The sequence below is a fragment of the Erinaceus europaeus genome, chromosome 6 (genome assembly GCF_950295315.1).
Source record: "Erinaceus europaeus chromosome 6, mEriEur2.1, whole genome shotgun sequence".
Taxonomy (NCBI): Eukaryota; Metazoa; Chordata; class Mammalia; order Eulipotyphla; family Erinaceidae; genus Erinaceus; species Erinaceus europaeus.
Window position 1 is genome coordinate 68495355 of NC_080167.1, and position 25538 is coordinate 68520892.

Consider the following 25538-nt stretch of genomic DNA (forward strand, 5'->3'; position numbering starts at 1 on the left):
GGTGGCTTTCGGGAAGGCACGGCCCTGTGTCACTGTCACGAGCCCTCCTCTGGGCGCTGAGTGAAGTGGGCTCTGGGCACAGTCCTGTCATTTCAGCACACAAGGTGATGAAGGGTCCCGGCCTGCATGGACCCTCCCAGGGTACAGTCCAGGGAGGGAGATGGGGGGTGGCACTGAACACTGAGGGTGGGGCTAGTAGGGAAGCTTCCTGTGGGAAGGACACCTGCTTGGTGGAGCTGGAGAGAGAGAGAGAGAGAGAAGACACCACAGCACTGGAGGTTCCTACTTGGCATAACACCCCCCCGTGTGGTGCCAGGGCTTGAACCTGGGCAGAATGTAAGGCAAAACATGCCCTCTGCTGGGAGAACTGTCTCTACAGCTCAAACATTTCCATGTTGACTTGTGCTCTGTTCTGCTGCTGGGGGCTGGACCAGCAGCCTTTGGGACTTATGGCATCCAAGTCCTGTGGTGCTCCTGACTTCCCTGGGCAGACGACCTCACCCATGTGCCCCAGAATTCCACCTCCCCAGAGCTCTGCCCCACTAGAGAAAGACAGAGACAGGCTGGGGGTGTGGTTCCACCTGCCAATACCACGTGCAGTGGAGAAGCAATCACAGAAGCCAGAACTCCCACCTTCTGCTCCCCCTAAAGAATTTTAGTCCATACTCCCAAAGGGGGTAAATGTTAGGGAAAGAAGACCAAAGGGTTATGAAGCCCAGTTCCACCAGGATCAGAAGCATCTGTCACCAGGAATCTTAATTTTCATAGCATCAATGAAAGGGAAGAGAATCTGGAAAACACCAGAGGAAGCTAGGCATTGTTTCTCTTACCTGAGAGAAAAAAACAGAAGGACACTTGGAAGTAGTAAGAGGTGTAGGTATGACTTAGAAAAGAAGTGGTGCAGGTGGCGCAAAGCACAAGGACCGGCATAAGGATCCCGGTTCGAACCCCGGCTCCCCACCTGCAGGGGAGTCGCTTCACAGGCGGTGAAGCAGGTCTGCAGGTGTCTGTCTTTCTCTCCCCCCTCTCTGTCTTCCCCTCCTCTCTCCATTTCTCTCTGTCCTATCCAACAACGAGGAATTCAATAACAACAACAACTACAACAACAATAAAAAAACAACAAGGGCAACAAAAGGGAAAATAAGTAAATAAAAAAAGACGTGAAGGCAGGAACACAGAAAAAATGGGCAAAAAATAGAAAAAATATCTATCTATAGATAGATAGATAGACAGATAGATAGGGAGAGATATAAAGTCAGCCCATATCTGTGGCCTTGGGAGAACTACTGCAGTTTCCAGTGGAGGGACTGGGGATACAGAACTCTGGTGGTGGGAATGGTGTGGAATTATACCCGTTATCTCATAACTCTGTAAGTCAATATTAAGTCACTACAGGGGGGGGGGGTGTGTCCTACACAGGTCTGGGCTGTTGGCCTATCCTCTCACTCCAGCTCACCAGTGTCTGATCCTCTGGGTTACCTGTGAGAAAGTCCTTGTAAATGCCTGAGGTAGGGAAGTGTACTTTGTGGTATGGACTCCTGAATGCCGATTTTCATTCCTGTGTATTACGTCAAGGTTTCTCACCCCGGGATCTCTGAAAGACACACAAATACACGTGTAACAAATATTCACCAGGCTTGACAGATGAGTCACTTGGGTCCTAATGTTTTGTGTCATCAAGTTCATGTCCCCAGTGGCTTCCAGGAGTTGAGAGAAACTATGCTGATTATAGGCCGTAATTTAGTGAGTTTGTGTCTGTTTGTCCAATGTAGCTTCTGAAGACAATGGAAAGAGAAATACCTTCTTTCCCACCAGCCCCCCCCCAAAACTCCAGAATTAGACCCATCAAAATATTATTGAAAACAAAAGGCACAAGATTCAACTAGTCAACCATAACTGTTCATTATCTTTCTATGCATTTAATGTGAAGATATGAAATCTTCATATCAAAATGAAACATTAATGCAAGTGGAAATTTTACAAAAAAAAAAACCCCAAACATTGTATGCTATTAATATAACACTTGGAGAGAAACAAAATGCCAGCAAATGTTTTGGTATAAAGAATATTTGAACAAGATAGTTCCTTCTGTATTAGGAATAATACCCTCTTGGTTTCAACAAAATGTCTTCTTTTGTGGCTATGTCTGAATCTCATAAAAAAAAAATAACCCACGAAATTGAGTCTTTGGATTTAAACAGAGGTTCAGGTTTTGTTCTTTTTTTCCTTTCTTTTCTATTTATCTTTCCTTCTTTCTTTCTTTCTCTTTCTTTCTTTCTTTCTTTCTTTCTTTCTTTCTTTCATAAATGACTCTCCTCATTAAAGAGAAAAGATACAGCTGTTTTCAAAGGCATTGTTTCCTCATATTTCACCCAGGAATGGTTTCAACTGCTGGTAGAAAGCTGGTTTCCAAGTGAGACAATGTGAATCTGGAAACTTCCTAATCTCCTCTAAGACCTGTCTGCAAAGTCACTCTCCCAGTCACCCGCTACAAACGCTCTAACACTGAAAACCAATACAGCTGGGTCACTGTGATGAAACCAAGTGCACTGGCCGCCTAGCCTCACTTCAGCGCACACAATTACATGCGAGAACTGAATATTCACAGAGGAGGCCGAGCAGTTCATCGCAAAGGCCTCGGCTCTTCTCTGCAGAAAGCTTCCTGCTCTTGGCTTATCCCACTGTTCAATGAAGCAAGGAATTAAAAATAATGGCCCAGCTGGGAAGACGTCAAGAACACACTTGGAAACATGGACCCAAACCTCAGAGCCACGCTCTGCTGTCTTGACGGCCGGCGAGCACTTCCTCTCCACAGGCAAATATCCTCCATGCTCCAGACATTCCCATGACAAGGTTCGGTCCCTGTGTCTAAGTCCATCTCTGTCGCAGCTCTCTGGAAGAGAACACGGATGAGTTTTGTGAGACAGAACCAGAAACCGTGGTTCTTGGTGGCCCAGTGTTGAGGGGATCAAACAGCGAAGCTTTCTCAGTCCAGCTGGACTCATTTTTTAAAAAACCCGTTCTTGTGTGCAAAACACAGCCAAGCAAGTCCCAGGCCTGCAGCGTGAAAGGGGTTCCGCATCACTTTCAAAGTTCTGGTAACAAGAGCTAGATGAAGAAGCCCCTCCCACTTCTGCCCCAAGCTAGGGCACCTGGTGAGGCCTGAGGCCCAGGGAGAAGACAGGATGCCACTTGTGCTCCTACCAAGTGCCTCTCACGCCAGCTCTTCCATTTTCTACATAACAGGACTACTGGCTCTGATGAAGTTGCTTTCGGTCAGGTGACAGCGCCTGAAGAGGAGTTTGCATCTTCTGCCACCTTGAAATCTGATCCGGGTCTGCACCCCATCAAGACTGTGCTTTTGGGTCCCTAATGTCTGTCTCAGGAGCCAACTTGGTCACACATCTGAGCCAAGAGACTCCATGTGGGGGGCTGCTGTGAGCCTGTGAGGGGTGGGAGTGGGGTGTCCCCTGGAAGGGAGGGACATGCTTACTGAGGGTCAGTAGAAGTGATGGTGGCATGGGGTGTGGGCTCCTGAGAGCTGGCAGTGAAGGCCCAGCCAAGCGGCTCCCACCTCCCAGGGCACTGACAGCTGTGCCACCCTGCCTCAGGAGGGTTCTCCTTCCTGCGAACATCTCAGTCTGTTCTGGGCTCCACACCTGGCTGAGTGGGTGGGTGGGGGCAGTGGCCTTACTCATCCAGAGGACACCATCCCGGTTCCCTCAGCGTTTTAGCTGCTCCAAACCCGTTTCTGGGAAAACAACTGCATGGATTTAGGGATGAAACTATGTGGCAGAGGGTCAAGATGTTTGTTTTGCTTCCAGAGAACAGAAGGAGGCCACACTGGCGGCCACACTGGCAACCACACTGCTGGGTGACACATGGAGGCTCGACCAACATAAGGCATTTCAGCAAAGACCAGAGGGCCACTTACACAAGGACGGTGGTTTGATGCGGACGGGCTGGGTTTGTGAATCCACCTTTGCGATTCTTGCCAAGACCCCCTGCCTGTCTTTTCCAGGCTCTAGACTAGTCAATTGGCAGAGCTAACCAGGAAGCCCAATCTTAGGAAAGAACTAAAGACGCCTTCTGGAGGGGACACTGTGCTTAGAAGCAGTCCCACTAATTCTCCCCAGCACTTTGAGCTGCGGTTCGAATCCCGGCAGGAAGTGGAGTGCACTGGAGTCCTTCCTGGAGGGGAAACGGATGGCCCCGTGTCAAGACGAAACAGCCGGGGCCAGCACCAGCAGAATGGGCACCCAGTAGCACGCTGACAGCTCAGCTGCTGCAGACTGATCGGACCTGAGACACACAGGTGTCCTTTAAATGAACGCCCAGAGGCTCGGTGTTTCTAGCTGCTAACTGCAGGATGAAATGGCCTTGGTGCCTCATGAGACATGGAACCCAGGAGAGCACGACCGTCGCAGCATGTCCCTCCGGGAGCAGAAACGGAAGAAGCATCCTGACAAGGCTTCCTCCCTAAGCCTCCAGGGTTAGGCTGCACCTGACTTCTCCTTGAGGGGAAGCTGTGTGCTCCGCCTCTCTCCACCCACCTCACCCTCATCCTCAGCGCACACCTAACTGCACACCCACCTCACCCACCTCATCCTCAGCGCACACCTAACTGCACACCCACCTCACCCACCTCACCCTCAGCGCACACCTAACTGCCACCTGCCACGAGGCCCAGGCCTCCCAGGAATGCTGCTGCAAACATGTCAACAGCTTCCTGTGAAGTGTACATGTGTGGACAGCAGCAGGGGTCCGGATGTTCGGATGAAAAGACTTGCTGATTCATTTTGCTTTTGCTTTTTTGCCTCCAGGGTTGTTGTGGGGCTCCAGTGGCAGCACTATGAATCCACTGCTCCTGGAGGCCATTGTTTTCCCATTTTGTTGCCCTTGCTGTAGTTATTATTATTGTTGTGATAGCTGTTGTTGTTGGACAGGACAGAGAGAAATCGAGAGAGATGGAGAAGACAAAGAGGAGGAGAGAAAGATAAGATCATCTGCGAAGCGAACACCCTGCAGGTGGGGAGCCGGGGCGCGAACCGGGATCCTTACACCAGCTCTTGTGCCATGTGCGCTTGACCTGCTGCGCTACTGCCCAGTCCCCGGCCAATTCGTTTTTAAAGGAGGCCTCATGAAACACGGGAATTCAAATGTTTATATCTGCTGGTTCCCAACTGAAGCGACTCAGTTAACATAAGTCTTTAGAATTCTCACAGCTGGGGACCAGGAGGGTAGCAGGTGACCGTGACTGCACAGAATGGAGACTCTGGAGGCAACGCAATTCTCCACACCAGACTCCTGCTTTGGGAGGGCTGGTGTGTGTGTGTGTGTGTGTGTGTGTGTGTGTGTGTGTGTGGGGTGAGGGGGTGGGGGGGCCATGTTCTCTAGTCTGAGTACACTCGTGAGAAGCAACCGTCTTTTCTGAACATGTAAAACCCACCTGCAAACACTCACCGAGCCCCATCTGTGGATTGTGTGTACAGAATATAAAAAGCGCACCCTGGTTCTGAACTGGGTGAGGCCATGAGGTATGTCTGTTTGTTTATTTATTTATTTTTGTCTCCAGTCACAGGGGCTCGGTGCTGGCACTATGAATCCACCTTCTGGTGGCTTTTTTTCCTTCTCCTTTTCATTTGATAGGATAGCGAGAAATTGAAAGGGGAGAGGGAGATAGAAAGGAATAGAGTTCCTGGGGATAGATCCTAAGGAACCCAACACATCCATCCAAAAAGATCTGTGTACACATATGTTCTTGGCAGCACAATGTGTAATAGCCAAAACCTGGAAGCAACCCAGGTGTCCAACAACAGATGACTGGCTGAGCAAGCTGTGGTATATATACACAATGGAATACTACTCAGCTGTAAAAAATGGTGACTTCACCGTTTTCAGCCGATCTTGGATGGACATTGAAAAATTCCTGTTACGTGAAATAAGTCAGAAACAGAAGGATGAATATGGGATGATCTCACTCTCAGGCAGAAGTTGAAAAATAAGATCAGAAACGAAAACACAAGTAGAACCTGAAATGGAATTGGCATATTGCACCAAAGTAAAAGACTCTGAGACTCTGGGGTGGGTGGGTGGGGAGAAAACAGATCCATGAAGGATGATAAATGACATAGGGGGGTTGTATTGTTAAATGGGAATCTGGGGAATGTTATGCATGTACAAACTATTGTATTTACTGTTGAATGTAAAACATTAATTCCCCAATAAAGAAATAAATTTAAAAAAAAAAGAAAAAGAAAGGGATAGAGAAAGACTGACACCTGCAGACCTGCTTCACTGCTCATGAAGTGCCTCCCCTGCAGATGGGAAGCAGGGGCTTGAACCCAGGTCCTTGTAAGTATCCCTTTGCACAGCACTATGTGAGCTCAGCCAGACACATGGCCGTCCTTGGCATACTGATGTGAGTGTACCCTTTTGAAACTCCTAGATTCTCATTTTCCTTTCAAGGAACGGTCAAAGTGCTGGTTCTGAACTGAATATTCTTATTTATTAAAGTGTTTTGATCAACAAACTCCCCCCCGAGAGTTCTGGGTGTGCCAACCCCGTGGGCAAGCCGGTGTCGGCGCCCGGCACCTGACAGTCTAGAGAACCGCACTTCCCCCTTCCTCCCCTGCCCCAGGGCTGCCTGTGCCCAGCCTCCCCCAACAAAGGGCCCGAAGTCAACTCTGGCTCCTTTGGAGGCGAGTGTTCCGAGTTCAGGGTCGCATCAGTCTGCGACCAGCAGGGCCCTGAGGCTGTCTGACTCGGGGAGGCGGCGTCCCTGTCTGCCGTCCCCTCGCCGCCCTCCAGCGTCCCCGAGACGGCTCTGGGCTTGCACTCAGGGCCGCAGCCCGTCTCCTGGGGCGCTCCAGCCCGTGGGTGCCGCTCTTCCACGTCGCCCTGGCCGCATGGGGTGCCGGCCCGAGCCGCTGTCTCCGGGGCCTGTGCGCACTGCCCTGGGTGAATGGACAGACCCCGCGGAGACAGGGAGTTCGCCAGGCCGGCGGCTCTCAGTCTGCCCTGGAGGCACGGGCAGGGGTGTAGGAGGGGGGCGGTGGAGCGCACGAAGCCCTCGGGGGCCTGCCCGGGGGCCCCGCTGCTCGGGACGGTGGGCGCACAGTGGTGGCACAGGCTGTCGGCCGCCTGTGGGCAGGAGCTCGGCCCGCATTTCAGGGGTCTGTAGGCGGCCGGGCAGCTGCACCCGTGGCTCAGGGAGAAGAGCTGGCACAGGGTGTGCTGGTCGCGGCAGGGCTGCAGCAGGGCTGAGCCGGCCTCCCGCCTGCCGCTCCTGCCCGTGGCCCCGAGACCCTCGGGGCAGCCGCCCGGCTCTTCGTACGCCGTCTTCTCGGCGGCCCGGTGGCCCCGTGGTGCCAGGGGCTCCAGCTCGTAGAGCCCGTGCTGCTCCCTTTCTGCCTTCCGGCCCCGGGGGGCGAGGTGGTAGGCGTCCAGGGCGTGCGCCTTGCCCGGTGGTCCCTTGTCCCCGGGGCCTGGGGTGGGGGCGTGGGAGAAGGCGCCGCACCGGAGTGTCCGGGGCAGGGGGATCTGCCCGCAGGTGCCCTGGGGGCCCAGGCACCGACACACGCACTGGAAGAAGAAGGTGGCGAAGGCCCAGCTGACGCACATGATGAGCATCATGAAGGTGCCCAGCTGGGTGTAGGCCAGCACGGTGGAGGGCATCATCATGGCCCCCGCCACGAAGGTGGTGAGGGCGGCCATGGCGATGGCCGAGCCCATGCGGCTCAGTGAGAAGATGACTTTGCCCTCGCGGTCGGCGTCGGGGGCCAGGCGGTACGCCACCCCGTAGTGGACGGTGAAGTCCACCGACAGGCCCACGGCCACCGAGATGGTGACCGACTCCAGGACGTTCAGCTCCCAGCCCAGCAGCACCAGGGAGCCGACGGTGACGAAGATGGTGCCGGCGATGGAGAGGATGGCGTACAGGCTGATGACCAGGCTCCAGGTGGTGAGCAGCATGACGCTGAAGGCCACGGCCACCGACAGCCCCATGGCCACCAGCGTGCCATCCGAAAGGCTGTCCTGCAGGTCGTAGAACTCCAGGCTGCTGACGAACCAGCCGTTGCTCAGGCCCTCGGGCGCCGAGCTCAGCTCGCTGGCCATCCAGCCGTCCACCTCGCGGTAGAAGCGGTGCATCTTCTCATAGGCCAGCGTGAAGAGGTGGGCACTCTGGAACTCCAGCACCACGGCCCGGATGGTGTCGTTGGCGTCGAAGCGGGGCCCCGGCGTCTTGCCGTCCAGGTGGTAGCCGGTGCTGCGCTCCAGCTCCATGATGGCTCGCTTGATGCAGAGCTCGAACACCTCCTGCTTGTAGGGGAAGCTCCAGCGGCGGCAGCAGGGGTGTGGGGCGGGCTCGTCGCAGTCCTGGTTCTCCATCCACTGCTTGAAGGTCTCGATGAAGCAGCTGGTGAAGTCTTGCTCGTCCGTCTGGTGGAAGAAGGTCTGGTTGCGCAGCTTCTGGCAGAAGCGCAGGATCCAGGCCTGCGAGGCAGGGCTGGCCATGTTGAAGCTGGTGTCCAGCGTCAGCCGGCCTTTGCTCCTGGGGTTAAGCGGGTCGCCTGTGTCCCGCGGGGCCACGCCCCAGATCACCGTGATGGGCATGTGCAGCTCCTCCCCGTGGCGGACGCGCTCGAACATGAACAGCTTCTTGTACTCGGCGTCGTAGCGCTCGAAGGGGTGCGAGGCCCGGAACACCTGGAACTCGGCCAGCTCCAGCGAGGGTAGCTTCATCTTGGGGTTCACGCACACGACGTAGGCACCGCCCAGGGTCAGGGCCAGGAACCACAGCAGCCACAGGTAGCGGAACCTGATGACCAGGCAGGGCAGGACCTTCTCGAAGAAGACGCGCGAGGCCTCGGACGCGGCGCACAGGGCCCGGCGGCACCGGTGGCGGGCGGCCACCCAGCAGCTCTTGTGCTCGAACGCCTGCTGGGGGCGCTCCAGGAAGCAGCCGAAGGTGCCGAGCAGGTAGCGCTCGTGCAGGACCACCACGGCCGGCAGCCAGGTGACCATGAGCACGTAGTTGACCAGGATGGCTGTGCCCGCGTACACCCCAAAGCACCTGATGGCGGTGATGTTGCTGACGTAGTTGGCGTAGAAGGCGGCGGCCGTGGTGAAGCTGGTGACGAACATGGAGAGGGCCGCGTGCCGCAGGGTGACGCTTACCGTCTCGGCTGTGTCGGCCTGGGGCCTGTCGCCCTTGGTGTGGCTCCAGACGTCACACAGGACGAAGGCGTCGTCGGCCCCGATCCCCACCAGGATGACGAGCGCCGTGAGGTTCATGAAAGGGAAGAACTCGAAGTGGAACACCACGCGGTACAGGAAGTAGGAGACGATGAGCGAGCTGATGACGGCGAACATGGTCATGAGGGTGATGAACACGGACCTGGTGTAGACGCACATGACCAGCAGCACGATGGCAATGGCGATGGCCGGGTACACCGTGTCCATCAGCAGGTAGTCCTGGAACAGGCTGTGCTTGATCCCGAACTCAATGCCCGTGACGGCCGTCACGCCGTCCGAGGCGTTCCAGCTCTCGAAGTTGTCCAGGTAGATGTTCATCATGCTCTCGCCCTTCTCGGTGGGCGAGAAGAGCATGCTGTGCTTGAGGGCGGGGGCGGCCCCCTCGGCGGCCCTGGGGCTCAGGAAGTCTTTGTCTACCAGGTAGTGCAGGATCTGGTACACGGCGTTGTATTTGGTGCACTTGCGCGGCACGTCACTGCACTTGAGCTGGTCCTTCCTCCTGGCCGCCGCGTCCCAGCAGTCCGGCTCCAGGGTGCCGTTGTGGTAGTGCTTGGCGCAGGCCCGCAGGAGCTTGAGCGTGTGGGAGACGTCCCGCTCCACGATCTTTTGGCAGGAGGACCTGTTGTTGAGGATGGCAATGTAGTTGCCCAGGGTCCAGCTGGGGCAGCAGGAGGCGGCCGTGGTCCTCTGGCAGAGGTCGCCGAACTGGGGGTGGGATCTGATCTGCAGGGACAGACACGCGAGAGGGCTAGCGTTTCACACGAGGGCCCTGGCAGAGATGTGGGGAACGTTACGGAAGCTCCCCTGCCTGTAAAACCCTCTCTCTCTCTTTTTAAAAATAGTATTCAGATGTTCTTTTTATTATCTTTACTGGACGGACAGGGACAGCCAGAAATTGAGAGGGAACGGGGAGGTGGAGAGGGAGAAAGACACCTGCAGACCTGCTTCGCCACTTGTGAAGCTTTCCCCTTGTGGGTGGGGACTAGGGACATGGACCGGGTGCCTGCCCATTGTAACCTATGCGCTCAGTCAGGTGAGTCACCACCAGGCCCCAGCCCTCTCTTACAGCAGCCTGAATACGAAGGGAGGCTCTCCCCAGAGGAATCTTACATTTGGGGGGCTCTGAGGGTGACTGGCTTTGAACACTCCTGCTAGCTAGTGACACACAGGTGTGAGGCACCTGCAGTCGATGCCAGCTTGATTCGCAATGGGGGTGGGACCCAAACTCATACCTCCTTAGTATAAACACGCCTTTTCAATATCACTTTCAATTATAGTAAGACGCACAGGTCCCTCAAAGTTGATACCTCCAGCATTAATTAAGGGAGCAGCTGGTGACTGACACATGAATTAGCAGCTGGGAACTTGGCCTAAAATCTCTGGTGAACACAGAATCTTGGGGGGGGGGGGAGTGACAATGGTACTGGAGCTCAGTGAATTTAGCTGGAGGTTAAGGTGACATTTCTCAGGGCGGTGTAGGAGCTCACTCGCATGACAGTGTGTTGCTTTGCAGTGTGTGACACCAGGTCAAGCCCAACCCCCCACTGCACTGAAGGAAGGAAGGAAGGAAGGAAGGAAGGAAGGAAGGAAGAAAAGAGATTCCCTAGGAAACTACCAATGCATCACAGAGTGAGGCGGTTATGGGTCAGGGTCTAGCCCACTAGGTAGGGTGTCTGCCTTGCTGTGTGTGGGGGGAGGTCCAGGTTTGAGTCCTAGACAGCCGCACATGGAGGTTCTATGTTTTGGAGAGAGTTAGAGTGGTATGCGGTCGGTCTCCTTTCTACCTGAATGAAAAAGTGGCCTGAGAGCTATGAAATCATGCATGCAGTCCCAGTTTGAGATCATCATCATCATCATCATCAGTCAAGAAGTGACAGTGACCCTAGAGCTGGTAACAGAAGAGTGTGAAAGGCTAGGATAAAATTTCTTTCTGACATGTGAGTCCGCGGGTGGGAGAGGGCACTGCTCCTTGACCAGAAGCACACACACAACATCTGCTTTCAACATGCAACACCACTGAAATAAATCATTCCCTAGCAACATAGTTATTTCTTCCAAGGCCATAAAAGCGTACTGAAGTAAGCTTAAAAAAAAAAAAAAGGTGGAAAGTAGGAGGTTTGCTTTTGTTGACCGGGTCTGCTGCTTCTTGGTAAGTTTCACAAACTTCTGGTTTTCACTGAGAAGAATCTCCTTTTTTCGACTGGTCAGCCCACTAGTGGCAGGGCTACTGTGGCCTGCACAAGTCTATGAACGGAACTCTGTAAATGGCAGGACTGTCCCCTCTCCTCTTAGAGTGAGAGAGAGCCATTCACACCCTTGAGTCTTTCCCAAGACTGCTCGTTAGACGCACCATGAGCTGTCCTTACTACTTTTCCTCACTTTTATTTACCAAAGGTGTTCCTAGGAAGAAACGCCAAAGTACAAAAAGGGAGTGGATTTTTTTTTTTCCCTAGTAGGATTAAACGACCCTTTATCTTTATTCCTGTAAGTCAGCTTTATCAATCGTGCATTCAAATTTCCTGTCAGAGTTGAGATGTTGGCACAAATCATTTCCGTGGCACTTGGACTTATCCAAGAACCAAGCTGCTTGTCATCCCCTGAGCCTTGACTAATCAAGGTCTTTATTGGGACAAGTCCTGCGGCAGAAAGCGGAGAGGAAACAAGACTGGCCATGCACTGAATGGTGCTGCGCTTCGCCTGAACACGGGCCTGCATTACACTGCCGCCACTGCCCAGACACTTTCACAAGAACATTTTTACAAAGGCCTCTGGGGGCGGAGCGGGTGTGGGGGTCTGGTGCATGACGATGGACAGCGAGAGTGTTATCATGCGACAGTGAGATGGTGTCTCCACGTGCCAACGACTGTACTGCGAACCACTAAACCCCGATACAATATTAAAGAAAAAGAGACAAAGGTTCTTCCCTGATCCAGCTTTCTGGTCCTTTTTGCAGCCATGACATCATCTCTCCAGACAATAACCTGGATCCACCTGCATATCAGACATCAGGCTCAGGAGAAATAAATTAATTAATTAAAAAAACACTAGTACAGTCATGGGCTCTTTGGAATATAATTAAAATAGTTCTACTAACTATGTACAAAACGGAGACCCCCAAATCTTCATCTGAACTATTCCAGCCTTTAGGTTCATGATTAGTCAACAATTTGTTTGGCTTTATATGCTAATTCTTCTTTCAGTCACCAGGTTCCAGATGCCAACATGATGCCAACCGAACTTCCCTGGGCAGATGACCCCCCCCCCCATGTGTCCTGGAGCCCCGCTTTCCCAGAGCCCTGCCCCACAAGGGAAAGAAAGAGACAGGCTGGAAGTATGGATCGACCTGTCAACGCCCATGTTTAGCAGGAAAGCAATCACAGAAGCCAGACCTTTCACCTTCTGCATCCCACAATGACCCTGGGTCCATACTCCCAGAGGGATAAAGAATAGGAAAGCTATCAGGGGAGGGGATGGGATATGGAGTTCTGGTGGTGGGAATTGTGTGGAGCTGTGCCCCTCTTATCCTATGGTTTTTGTCAGTGTTTCCTTTTTATAGATAAAAATAAAAATAAATAAATAAAAAGATTCTATGATGGAAGGTAAAGAAAAAAGAACCAAAAAGGCTATTATTTAAGTCCACCAAAATTAACAATTGTTTTAGAGGCTTCATTCTTAAGCTCATTTTTAAAGAGCAGTACTTACTTGTCACTTTACTGGATGATTTGTATTTGTCTCCAGTTTAAAGACATTTGAATATGCCAAGTCAAAGCAAAGAGAACCGTCTCCCAAACCCCAGGAAAACCAGACAAAGTATCGTTCACTAACTGTCCAGGCAGGTAACCAGCTTCACCTCACAAAGAAAGAGCACACATGCCCCGAGGCCAGCCTGATCAACGGGAAGGAAACAAAAGGAAGGCAACTAGCTAATATCTGACAGGTTTCAGATTGTAGAGAATGAATTGCATCCATTACAAAACCTGCTATCAGCCAGAAGGAACATATTTGTAATTGCTGAAATAACCAAATGCTGAAGATAAAAAGAAAGAAGATTGCCAGCAAAAACTGGGGAAGAAGCATATGATTCTGTTTTTGCTTAATAACAATAACAGGTGTGTGTGTGTGTGTGTGTGTGTGTGTGTGTGTGTGTGTGTGTGTGTGTCCAAACACTAGAAAGCTGGAGCATGGTAAACACAGACCAAATATTGCTTTGATGGCTGCTATCAGGAATAAACACTCAGATTCAGAGGTGGTGCTGGCTCATGTGGACCTCTGGAAAACAGTTTCTGAGAGTAAGAAGGAAGGGCAGAGGTGACATATCACCACCGGCACTCGGCACTCGTAGGCACCTTACGCTGAATTCCACTGCTCTGAATCTCCAGGAGTAAAACTCAATGAATCAGCTAGGCACCTCCACCCGTCTAAAAAAACGCATTTATTTATCATTATTTTTTTAACATAAGGTGACTGAGGCACAGTGGCCCTTCAACTCAAACGGATTTCAGTTTGGCAGGGAAAAAAAAATATGAACAGAGTTAGCAGGAACAGCTGCTGGAAGCTCTCCTGAGGGATGGAGCCCCTTTCATCCTAGTTCTGTGAAAGTGAGAATCCTTTCACTTATGTGCTTTTACTATCTCTTTGCTGGTTAGATAGTCGGATAGGTGGAGCTGGCTTCAACGAGGGGATGCAGGATGAGGAGAGAAAAAGCAAACCAGAAGAATTTGGAATGATATCTCAGCTGGCGAGTGCTGCCTGAGATGGAGCTATCTGAAGAGGCAGAGAAAAGAACAGAGGGAAAAAAATGATGCCAAGCCCAAAGGGTTGCCGCTCCCTCCTTCTCCGTGTGGCAAAACTAAGTCCCTATGAAGGATCTGAGGAGGCCGAGGGAGAAGACAGAGGAAGGACTCCACGGTCCTCTTTCAAATAAGCTTCAGGAGACACATCTGTGGAACCCTCTGAGCTGTAGGGAGTGTGGGGTCCCAGCTACTCCACCCACAAAACTCACCCTTAGTAAGCAAGTTCTTGGGCACCAAATCAGATCCCTTCTACAAGCTTTCTTATTTTTGTTAGTTTATTTATTTTCTCTTTTGTTGCCGTTGTTGTTTTATTGTTGTAGTTATTGTTGTTACTGATGTAGTCATTGTTGGATAGGGCAGAGAGAAATGGAGAGAGGAGGGGAAGACAGAGAGGGGGAGAGAAAGACAGACACCTGCAGACCTGCTTCACCACCTGTGAAGCGACTCCCCTGCAGGTGGGGAGCCAGGGGCTCGAACAGGGATCCTTATGCCGGTCCTTGTGTTTTGTGCTACCGCACGACTCCCCCTGAGCTCCAATTTCTACAGAGAGCAAAGCAGGGAGAAGAGAGAGACACACTTCTGGCTATCAGTGGCCGCCTGCAGTGTGCTCCTCGCTGTCCCCTGCGGGCCAGTGGATAGGAAGAGGTATGGGGAGTGGAGGAGGTTAAGTGCACATGGCGCAAAGCGCAAGGACTGGAGGAAGGATCCTGGTTTGAGCCCCCGGCTCCCCACCTGCTGGGGGGTCGCTTCACAGGCGATGAAGCAGTTCTGCAGGCGTCTCTCTTTCTCTCTCCATCTCTATCTTCCCCTCCTCTCTCCATTTCTCTCTGTCCTATCCAACAACAATGACATCGATAATAACTACAACAACAAAAAACAAGAAGGGCAACAAGAGGGAATAAATAAATAAATAAATATTAAAAGAAAGAAGTATGGGGAGCAGAGGAGTCCACCGAGGCTCATTCTGAAAGAGTCTAAGAAAGCAAGCCTTCCTGTTAAGGGATGACGACGCCAGAAACAGAAGCTCTTCGCCACGCTGGGAGCCGCTGCCTGTCTGCACCGTCAGTGGCCTGCCATTGAAATGGAGTCTGATCCCTGAACTCGTGTGACCCTGAAAACAGCCTGAACTCATGTTTCACTGAGGACTTGCACCCCTCACCCCAGCAGCAATGAAGCTCTGCTGCAGTGTATTGCTTGCTGTGTGTCCTGCAAAGTGCTTGGTTGTTAGTAATCAAGAGTGTAAGAACAAGTGCTCGGGTTTGAGGAGGGAAAAGGGGAAAGGCTGTCTCCAGACACAGCTTGCTCACTCCACAGTGACAGATCGTGACCTGGAGACTTGGAAAATGGACACCAACAGCCTAAAAAGTGAACTGTTCACCGGCAGTTATTACTTCAGATGATAGCGACTATGTTATCTCCCTGAGAAAGGCTGATTGCTCTGAGTTCACAGTGGAGCTTGGGACACAAAAGCATTGACCAAAACAGTACCTGAGATAACAAAATAAAATTATATATATATATATATATATATATATGGATAGAAACCGACAGAAATTGCTAGCGTAGGGGACGATACAGAGGGACAGAGACATAGACAGACACCTACAGCCTTGCTTCACCACTTGTGAAGCTTTCCCCTTACAGGTGGGTCCAGGGGCTCGAACCTGGGTCCTTGTGCATTGCAGCATGTGCGCTCAACCATGAGAGCCACCACCTGGCCCCCAGGTTAAAATTGTAACCTCACTCTCTGAGGCAGAATTTTGAGGCCTTGACTATCAACTATTGATTCCTTTATTGTGTGGATGTATGACTGGCTGGCTGACCCGCTTATCTGCACATACGTCTTGATTTATCTGGACAAGTGTTTTAAGTCTCCTCTTCTAACTTCCACGAGGCTACAGCGCTTCCCACGTTCTTTCCAGGGATCACAAACTCCCAGCTCACAAGCCTTTCACAAAGCCCAGCGGAGTAAAATAGTGAGGTGAGCAGAGCACACCAGCACCTACATCTTCACATAGTGCACAGCTGGCAGACTTAGCAGAGCCAAACCATTAGAAAGCCGCAGCCCTGGTTGGCATTTCGTTAGCTCCTTGTAGAGATCGACACTGTTGTGGCTTTGCTTTCCCAGCCGCTGAGCCTACTTCAGGCAGGGGTCTTATGAATGAGCTGGATTCAGTACTGTGCTTTTTTGTGATTGTGCTCTAGGAACTTAGTAATGTAGCATCACAGTTATCTTAAGACGGCCTAAAAGGTCTATGGCAAGCTAGAATAATGGAGGCTAAAAGGTAGAGAAGCTAGTGAGTAGGTCTCCTTCCAGCTGTGATTATGAGAGGAATGTGGCTGGCTTAGCTGTGTGTGAGTGTGTGTGAGTGTGTGTGTGTTCGTTCTTTCGTTTGTTCTGGGACTGCATTTCCATACGATTCCACTGCTCCAAGGGCAAGGCTGTGGCGCACCTGGTAAAGCGCACACATTGCAGTGCACAAGGATCCAGGTTCAAGCCCCTGGTTCCCAACTGCAGGGGGAAACAGTGACAACAACAATAATAACTACAACAATAAAACAAGGGCAACAAAGGAAATAAATAAATAATAAATAAATAAATAAAAAAAGAGTTAAAAAAAAAAAAAAAAAGGAAAGTTTCATGAATGGTGAAGCAGGGCTACAGCTGTCTCTCTGTCTCTTTCTCTCTCTGCCTCCACCTCCCCTCTTAATTACTCTCTATCTTGATCCCATAATAAATAAATAAAAATATTTTTAGGGAGTTGGGCAGTATTGCAGCAGGTTAAGCGCATGTGGCACAAAGCGCAAGGGTCAGCGTAAGGATCCCGGTTTGAGCCCCCAGCTCCCCACCTGCAGGAGGTCCCTTCGCAAGTGGTGAAGCAGGTCTGCAGGTGTGTCTAGCTTTCTCTCCCCCTGTCTTCCCCTCCTCTCTCCATTTCTCTCTGTCCTATCGAACAACAACTATGACAACAATAACAACTACAACAAGCACAACAACAAGGGCAACAAAGTGGGAAAAATGGCCTTCAAGAGCAGTGGATTCGTAGTGCAGGCACCGAGCCCCAGCAATAACCCTGGGGCAAAAAAAATTTTTTTTTTTTTTTAAAAGACTGCTCCACTAACTCTTAACAGAAAAATCCACTGCTCTGGCTAAGTCTTTTTCTTTTTTTTTTTTTTCTAAACTTGAGAGAGGTGCTGGTGTCTCTCTCTCTCTGAACAGAGCCGTTTCCGTATCCCAGGAGAAGTGAAAATTCCCCCCTAGGTAAATTAAACTTTATTGGATGCAAACACATGTTAGGGAAAGAGAGAGGTAGAGAACAAGGAGAAAGAAAGGGGGCTCACTTACAGACTCGATGATCACATGGTTGTCCGGAAAAAAAGAAAGCAAGCCCCCAAAAGTTCACCACTCTAAAGCCAAAGGCCCCACCTACACCTGCAACCACTCCCACTTCTTGGGGGGGAGCTGGGCGCACGGCCGGTGCCTGCCGTGTCTGCTACCTTACAGTGAACACCGTGCATCTGAAGAACTGACTCAGGACCCAGAAGCCACAGCTTCCCAGCAGCTGTAGAAGAGGGGAAAACCACCAGTGTGTCCTGGAGCCCTGCTTCCCCAGAGCCCTGCCCCACTAGGGAAAGAGAGAGACAGGCTGGGAGTATGGATCCACCTGTCAACACCCATGTTCAGCGGGGAAGCAATGACAGAAGCCAGACCTTCCACCTTCTGCATCCCACAATGACCCTGGGTCCATACTCCCAGAGGGGTAAAGAATAGGAAAGCTATCAGGGGAGAGGATGGGATACAGAGATCTGGTGGTGGGAATTGTGTGGAGTTGGACCTCTCTTATCCTATGGTTTTGTCAATGTTTCCTTTTTATAAATGAAAAATAAATGAATAATCTAAAAAAAGAGGGGGAAAATAGTGATTGAAATAAAACTGGTCACTGAATCAAACATCTGAATAAGCTTACGACCACAGTTTCTCAGGGGCTGATGAGAGAAGAAGTGGTCTGTGAGGAAGGTCTGGTAGCTTATCCCCATCAGCAGAGAGGTCACTTTCAAGCCTGCAAGCAGCCTCTCTGAACGACTCAGCAGGGTCAGGGGCTCTGCGCCCAGCTGACTGGGTGACCTGGGCCAGTCACCTACTTCTCCGAGGGGCTACGTCAACACAGTGGACTGCTGGTCTGGGTGACTTCCTTCTGTTCCATTAGGAAACTTCACTGCTGGGACGGGGATCACACTAGACGGCCCGGGAAGTTGTTAGCCGGACATGCCATGAACTTATCAATTAACCCGTCATTTTACATTTTAGAGTTAAGCTAAGAATGCGATAACTTCCTGCCCTGCCTGGTAATTGTGTTTGGGCAGGTCCATCGGTGACACAGGACAGCGGTTCCTACTTGGAGAAACTGCCTTCAAACTCATGAAACTGACCGTTCTTCAGAGCCCAGAGAAGTGACTTCCCGTTTCCTGCTGCTGACGTCATTTTGGCCCTGGAGACTAAAAGAGCAGGAAGGAGCCTTCCTGTTGTCTTTTGTCTTTGGAGCATCAAGGTGTTCGGAGTTCAGAGCAGTCTGGACTGGATCTCTCCGGCCAGTGACACAAATCCAGTATGCGTGCCCTTTGCTGTGTGCTCTCTCCCAGCCTGACTCCACATGTCCCTGAGGCCACGGCCAACTGCATACCCCACTGAAGACCTGTTGCTTACCAGAGAGGTGGGCTGGCTTTTCACTCCATAATCAAGATGCTGACAACTGCCTGGGGGGTGGGGGTGGGGGGAGAAATGCAGAGAACAATAGAACAAGAGAAAACACAGCAGAGGTAGAACATGTCTCCACTATTCTCCTGAAAGGAATTATCCTGTGAAATCATACAAAAGGCTATCACGGGCTGAGAGTGTGAGCTGGGGAGAAAAAGGAGTTCTTCTTCACTGAAGGTGGGGAGACACAGAGACTCTGATCACAGGGTCCACATGGAGGAGGCAGAGTGCTTGCTGACGGTTACTCCTCAGGAGATTAGCCACCAAGGGTGTGTTCATCTGACCAGACCCCAGAGTCAGCAGTAAAGAGCCCAACACGCGCACGCACACGCACACACACCCTTATTTGTGTTAGACAGATTTCAGTTTTGCTTTACATACCCTTGAGTTATCCACATTGCACATGGACTTGATTGCAGGTAAATTCCACAGTGTCTCCCCTCCAGCTGACGTGAACACCACTCTGGAGTATCGGTCACCTGGTGACAGGAGAAGAAGAGTGAGAGGTTTCTAAGTCACTCTGTTTGCTCTCTGATCCACCTCCCCCACCCCTACCCCCCAGCCTTCTGACCTGTCTCCTGATACTAAGGATTGTGAAACTAGCAGCCAGACACACAGACATCTTGGAAAAGAATATACTGATGGAGGCTGTTATCTCAGACCACCGTGTCCCATGATTCAGTCCAGTTGTGATGAGGCCCTGGCCAGCCAGCCAGTCACATGACAGGGCCTATTATTCCAGTCAAAAGGCTGAGTAGCAGGGCCCCTTCTCAACCAAGGTCCCACTACCCTTCAAAGATCTAGGACCCCGCTCTGAGAATGAGTTAGCTCTTTCAGATAAGGGCCTGCCATTTCTGTAGGCTGCTAACACCTGCATATACCCACCTTCCTTGCACCAACCCTTGTCTTTCAGTGATATGAACCTTAGATTAATAAGGCACGGTCAAGCACTGTATACAAAACTATGAGAGAAACAGACTGTACAAAAATTCTCCGCCACCCCCAGCTCAACTGCTGTACTGTCTTTTTGGCTATTATTATTATTATTGTTATTGTGATTTTGAACACAGAGAAAGAAACACGTGCTACCTCTTGGGATTAGTACCAAACCCTTCCTCATCTCCTAGTTGCTGTCTCTGTATTGCTGCTCAGTCAAACTGCTCAGTGATGTCTAAGGACACTGGAAATTCAAGTAGGTCACCTAACAGAGGAGAATGCACGTCTCAGAGGGAGTAGTCAAGAACAGGCTTCGGATGCTAATACTCCCTTAGCCAGAACACAGCAACGATTCCGAGCTCTCATTGCTACTCACTGGGCTCAGCGGTGACTGACATTCTGAGATGTATCTTGGACGGTACGGACTCCCTCCTCAGCAGATGCGGACTGGAAAGGCTGACTCTTAGTGGCAGCAGAGTTTGCTAACTGGAATTGCTGCCAACATGGAATGTGGGTTTCTGATCTCAGGGGGGAGTTCCTCATGTTCGGTTTCATTTCTTCAAGGCCACTCTGTGCTGCAGCTAAGGGGTAGGTTACTTCTTTTAAGAGGGTGAGCACTCTTCAATTTTCCAAATTCACCACCACTCACTTTGGCCTGAGACCAAGGTGGTTTTTAACCCACGCATATTGTGTGCCAGGCCCCTGAGGCATTCAAGTGTGGGCCATTTGGACTTTCTTTTGATTTACCTATCTCTAAAGTCTAAAGCTAAGAACAGGCAGAGAGGAGGTTCTTATGCCTTCTGAATAAATAATGATTAAAACATCTATTTTGCTAAGATAGCAACTGTCTTTCACTACTCAGCCCTAACTTGTTACCTGGTCCAGAATTATTTAAAAATAGTCTAAGGTATTAAAGAATTGAACTGCAATTTCAGCCTCAGTCAGGATTTTACTGGGTCAACATCTTCTGTAAAATGGACAGATCCCTGGGCTGGGGAGATGGCTCAATGGTAGAGCACACACTGCGCCCTGTGTGAGGTCCTCGGTTCTATCCCCAGCAACCCTTGGGGGCTCCAAAGACAGCACCCAGGAAATGCTAAGCATGGTAGATTGGTTCTACCTCCTATTCTCTCTCTCTCTCTCTTTCTCTGAAAATTCTGAGAAGTATAGAATAAAAACTGGGCATTGTGTATGTGTGTGTGTGTTGCTTCTACATAGAAACTGAAAAAAGAAAGCCCTGGATATCACTTTCTTATGAGTTTTATTATATGAAAATAGATCCAGATCAGAGGTTGACTGACCTACAGAAGTAAAATTAAAAGTTAATTAAGCTCAAATCTCATTAAGTCAGATGGAGACAGAGAAAGCGACTAGGTGCTTATTCCTTTCAGTTTCAGTTCCAATCAGACTTGGAGGGCCAGGACAACCTGAGGTTGGTTCACCTGCAGTGACACTTACTTGGAACGTCGCAGAAGAAGCTGTCTTTGTGGAAGTTCCAGTCAACTTCTCTTTTCTTCCTTTCATGATGATCATTCCGGTGGCTGCAACGGAACAGTACTGATCTTCAATAATGTTTTTAGCTCTTTCAAGGCTGACGAGAACACCACTAATTCTAGTCTTACAACCAAGACCCAGTAGCGCTTGATACTAAGATGGTGGGAATAATACAAGCAACCAACATTAGTTTTCTCACTTGAAAAAAAAAATTCCCTTCTAGGGTAAATAATAATTTTTTAAAAAGTCTTAAAAGCATGGCAGTTTAAGCAATCTCACAGGCGCAGACTTTGAGACATGCCATTTTATGTCTAATCTTTGATGTTCAGGCAATGTTTACAAGTAGACTTCACTCAATAATTCATTCAGTCCTAAGAGTCACTGAAGTGGTTACCTTTTAGCTTGCTCATCTGCGTATTTGAAGGGGTAATTAGCTAACGTTGCTTTGTATCCTGTGTTCTTCACCATGTTGTTCCATGTGACCAGTCTCTGGCCAATGGCGGTCCCTCTTGGTTCAAATCCCTAAGGCCAAACATTACAAGATTCCAATCAGTGTGCTTCTTTCTTAAGGCCAAGTGTTGTTATAGAAACAGCTTGGTTGGTGCACGGCTTCTTTCAAGCCCTTCCCAAGGTGAACTATATGCGACCAGGAAGACGAGACATGCTAGTTCCCAGCTACTTCCTGTGACAAAACAGACTGGCCCTTTGGTATGTCACAAGCCTGAGGAAAGAGGAAAACATTATCTACAACTCCTCTTTCAAATGCAGACCTCATCATTTAGAAAGGATGTATTTTTATACTATAAGCAATCACGATGAAACTGAATAAGGTCACGTAGGTTACAGGGTTTTTACAAAGACTCTATCTCTGAATGTAAATCAGAGAAACATTCTCTTTGCTGTCCCATTCCAGAGGAGCAGTTCTTTTTTTTTTTTTTTTTTTTTAATATTTTTTAACACTTATTTATTTATTTTCCCTTTTGGCTGCCCTTGCTGTTTTTTATTGTTGTTGTGGTTATTATTGCTGTTGCTATTGATGTTGTCGTTGTTAGATAGGACAGAGAGAAATGGAGAGAGGAGGGGAAGACAGAGACGGGAAGAGAAAGACAGACACCTGCAGACCTGCTTCACCGCCTGGGAAGCGACTCCCCTGCAGGTGGGGAGCCGGGGGCTTGAACCGGGATCCTTACGTCGGTCCTTGTGCTTTGCGCAACGTGCGCTTAACCCGCTGCGCTACCGTCCAACTCCCGGGGTGGTTCTTTTAAACAAGAGACCCTGCCACCTGCTCTCTCTTAGTGATACTGAAATATTACGTCTTTACTTTTCAGAAAGAAGAGTGCTACATACTTTAGTGATAATCTGAGATGGTTATAACAGTATTGTGATACTTTTTTTTTTTTCCTCTGGAGGACTTATTTTTTCATTCGTGATTAATAGTAAGCCACAAGATTGTAAAGTTACAATGTATAATTTCACACCACACCCACCCCCCAGGAGGATATATTTTTTCACATAAGAAAACTGAGAGAATGAGTCATGACTTTTCAGATAACCCAACAGACAACGTAATGTCACAGATGTTAGAACGCTTACTTGCTGGAGACGAGCCAGGGGTACGAGGTGGGAGCTCCTTACCAGCAGTGGGTCGGAGAAGTCAGGGAGCTCCGGCACCAGCACTCCGACCAAGGCGCAGACCACGATGAGTACCGTGCACATGCCCAGCACCACCACGGGCCAGTCAGCTATCAGGGCCGCGTAGCTACAGAGCCAAGGGGGGGTCACAAGGAAGGCCCCTGAGAAATAGTGCAGACTCTGTGCTCCCTCAGAGAGCACTCTACTACGCTCTCCTTCAAACCTAGCACAGAATCTGCTGAAATACACATTTAAACATCATTGCAGGAGAGAATTACGTAATCGGACGGGGGCCGGGCAGTATGCACAGGTAAGCACACAGAATACAAGTGCAAGGACCCACACAAGGACCCGATTCGAGCACCCAGCTCCCCACCTGCAGGAAGGAGGGAAGCTACACAAGTGGTGAAGCAGGTCTGTAGGTGTCTGCTGTCTTTCTCTCCCTCTCCATCTTTCCCTCCTCTCTGTTTCTCTCTGTCCTATCAGAGAGAGAGGGAGAGGTAGAGGGAGAGGGAGAGGGAGAGGGAGAAAGAGGGAATTAGGTGACTGGTTCCCTCTCAGGGATGTGACCAAGTAGTGGTCCTGCCTGTTAAGCTAGTCACTGAATAAGGTCTGTTTCTGTCAAGTGACCTTTATTTCTCCATCTGCAGCCAGGGAAGAGAAGATCTGAAATGAATCTAAGTGGAAAAAAAGTTAACATTTAGCAGTGGACTGTTGTCCTTGCCATGTCTTCCAGAACTTTTCTTTTCTTTTCTCTCCTCTCAATTTCTGTCTTATCAAGTATAATAGAAAGGGGGGGGGAGGAGAAAAAGGAAAAAAATGGCTACCAGGAGCAGTAGACTCATAGTGCTAGCACCGAGCCCCAGCGATAACCCTGGTGGTAACTAAAAAATATTTAACACACACACACACACACACACACACACACACACACACACACACACACACACACACTGCTAGCTCACTTGGCTGTTGGGGGTGGCTCTTTCTAGCTCATCTGAGGTTGACTTCTACAAATATTTGTGAGCAATAGCTTTGAAGTCACTCAGGAAACTTAAATAAGACTGGTAGCTCTAAATGTTATTAGGAGAAGAAAAAAAGCTACTGCATTATCTCTGAGAGCAGACTGCTGAAGTTTATAGCTTGATCTCTTGACTCCATCGTCTGGCTTGTGAAGATACTAACTTCAAATTAAATTTTAATAAGGGAATTAGAATATAATGTCATTGTGTCTCAGGAGAACACTTGCACAAGCATAGCTCCTTGGGTTTTTTTTTTTTTTGCCTCCAGGGTTATTGCTGGGCTCGGTGCCTGCATCATGAATCCACCGCTCCTGGAGGCCTTTTTCCCCCCCCTTTTGTTGCCCTTGTTGTTGTAGCCTTGTTGTGGTTATTATTGTTGATGTTGTTTGTTGTTGGATAGGACAGAGAGAAATGGAGAGAGGAGGGGAAGACAGAGGGGGGAGAGAAAGACAAGATACCCGCAGACCTGCTTCACTGCCTGTGAAGCGACTCCCCTGCAGGTGGGGAGCTGGGGGCTCGAACCGGGATCCTGATGCCGGTCCTTGCGCTTTTTTGCCACGTGCGCTTAACCCGCTGCACTACTGCCTGACCCCCAGCTCCTTGTCCTTTTAAATGTAATCTTAAGAAAAGAAGTGACAATATCTCGCACTTACTGCGACTACAGTTACTATTGTGTTTTATATGATCTTCTCATTTAACCCACTACAGCTCTAGGAGGTAAACTGAGACACAGGCCAGCTGAATCCCTTGTTCCAAGTGCTACGGTTGGGGGCTCCGGCTTTCTGGCTTTAGGATCTGACTTCTTACAACTATGCAATCTCCTGCTTCAGACTCAACAGAAGCAAAAAGACACCAGGAGCCAGTCGGCTTGTCTGCAGTGTGTGCTTCCCCACCCACATTCACACTGAGAAGTCAAATTCCTGAGCCGTCTACAGGACCTCACTACTCATTAGGCTGCACATCCTGGGGTTAAAACTCACAAAGGAGAAATTGTGCTGGAGAAAATGAAGTCACTTTTTTTGGGGGGGGTCCACAATTATCACGGGGGCTTGATATCACTGTGAATCTACTGCTGCTGGCGGCCATTTCTCCCCATTTTATTGGCTAGGACAGAGAGATACTGAGAGGGAGGGGGAGAAAGACAGACACCTGCAGACTTGCTCTGCCACTTAAGAAGTGTCCCGTGTCCACACACCCCTGCCGTAGGTGGGGAGCGGAGGCTTGAACCCAGATCCTTGTGTGAGCCCTTGCACTTAGCCCGGCCTCCATGAAGTCACCCTTTCAGAATAATTCTGTATGTAATGAAAGCCTAGATCATAGCATGTTGACTGTGGCTGTTCAAAGGTAAACAGCGTGGGCAGAGGCTTTCCCGTTTCTAGAACACGCCCAGTGCTTATATTCTTGAAACTTTATTTCCTCCTCCACCAAATGCAAACTGTATGAAAGCAACTAATTTGATGTCGTAAAATCTTCTGTCAACAGCGCATTTGAGACTTTGTGTTCAGTGCTTCAGACTTAAAAAGAGTCCTTTCAGACGTTTAAAATATCAGCCCTGTGAAATGAAAGTGACCTCAGGCTGATACGATTACTCATTATACTTTATTTTAATTGGACCAATTTTCTCTCCAATGGGCCACAAGTTAGGCA

General features: G+C 49.9%; 1 protein-coding gene across 8 annotated transcripts in view; it reads right to left on the reverse strand.

The window, feature by feature from the left end:
* Positions 1 to 6486: 6486 nt before the first annotated feature.
* Positions 6487 to 25538, reverse strand: part of DISP1 (dispatched RND transporter family member 1) — a 109105-nt gene continuing 90053 nt past the window's right edge. For 7 of the 8 annotated variants that reach the window (XM_060192451.1, XM_060192450.1, XM_060192454.1 and 4 more), the window contains 5 exons: positions 22873 to 22996; positions 21632 to 21759; positions 21202 to 21284; positions 19189 to 19286; positions 6487 to 9981 (listed from right to left, as the gene is read on the reverse strand). In XM_060192451.1, coding sequence (XP_060048434.1) covers positions 6511 to 9981; positions 19189 to 19286; positions 21202 to 21284; positions 21632 to 21759; positions 22873 to 22996 — 3904 coding nt within the window. In that variant the 3' untranslated portion in view covers positions 6487 to 6510. Of the gene's footprint in view, positions 9982 to 19188; positions 19287 to 21201; positions 21285 to 21631; positions 21760 to 22872; positions 22997 to 25538 lie in introns of those variants that run through there. The other variant, XM_060192456.1, reaches the window with a different exon arrangement.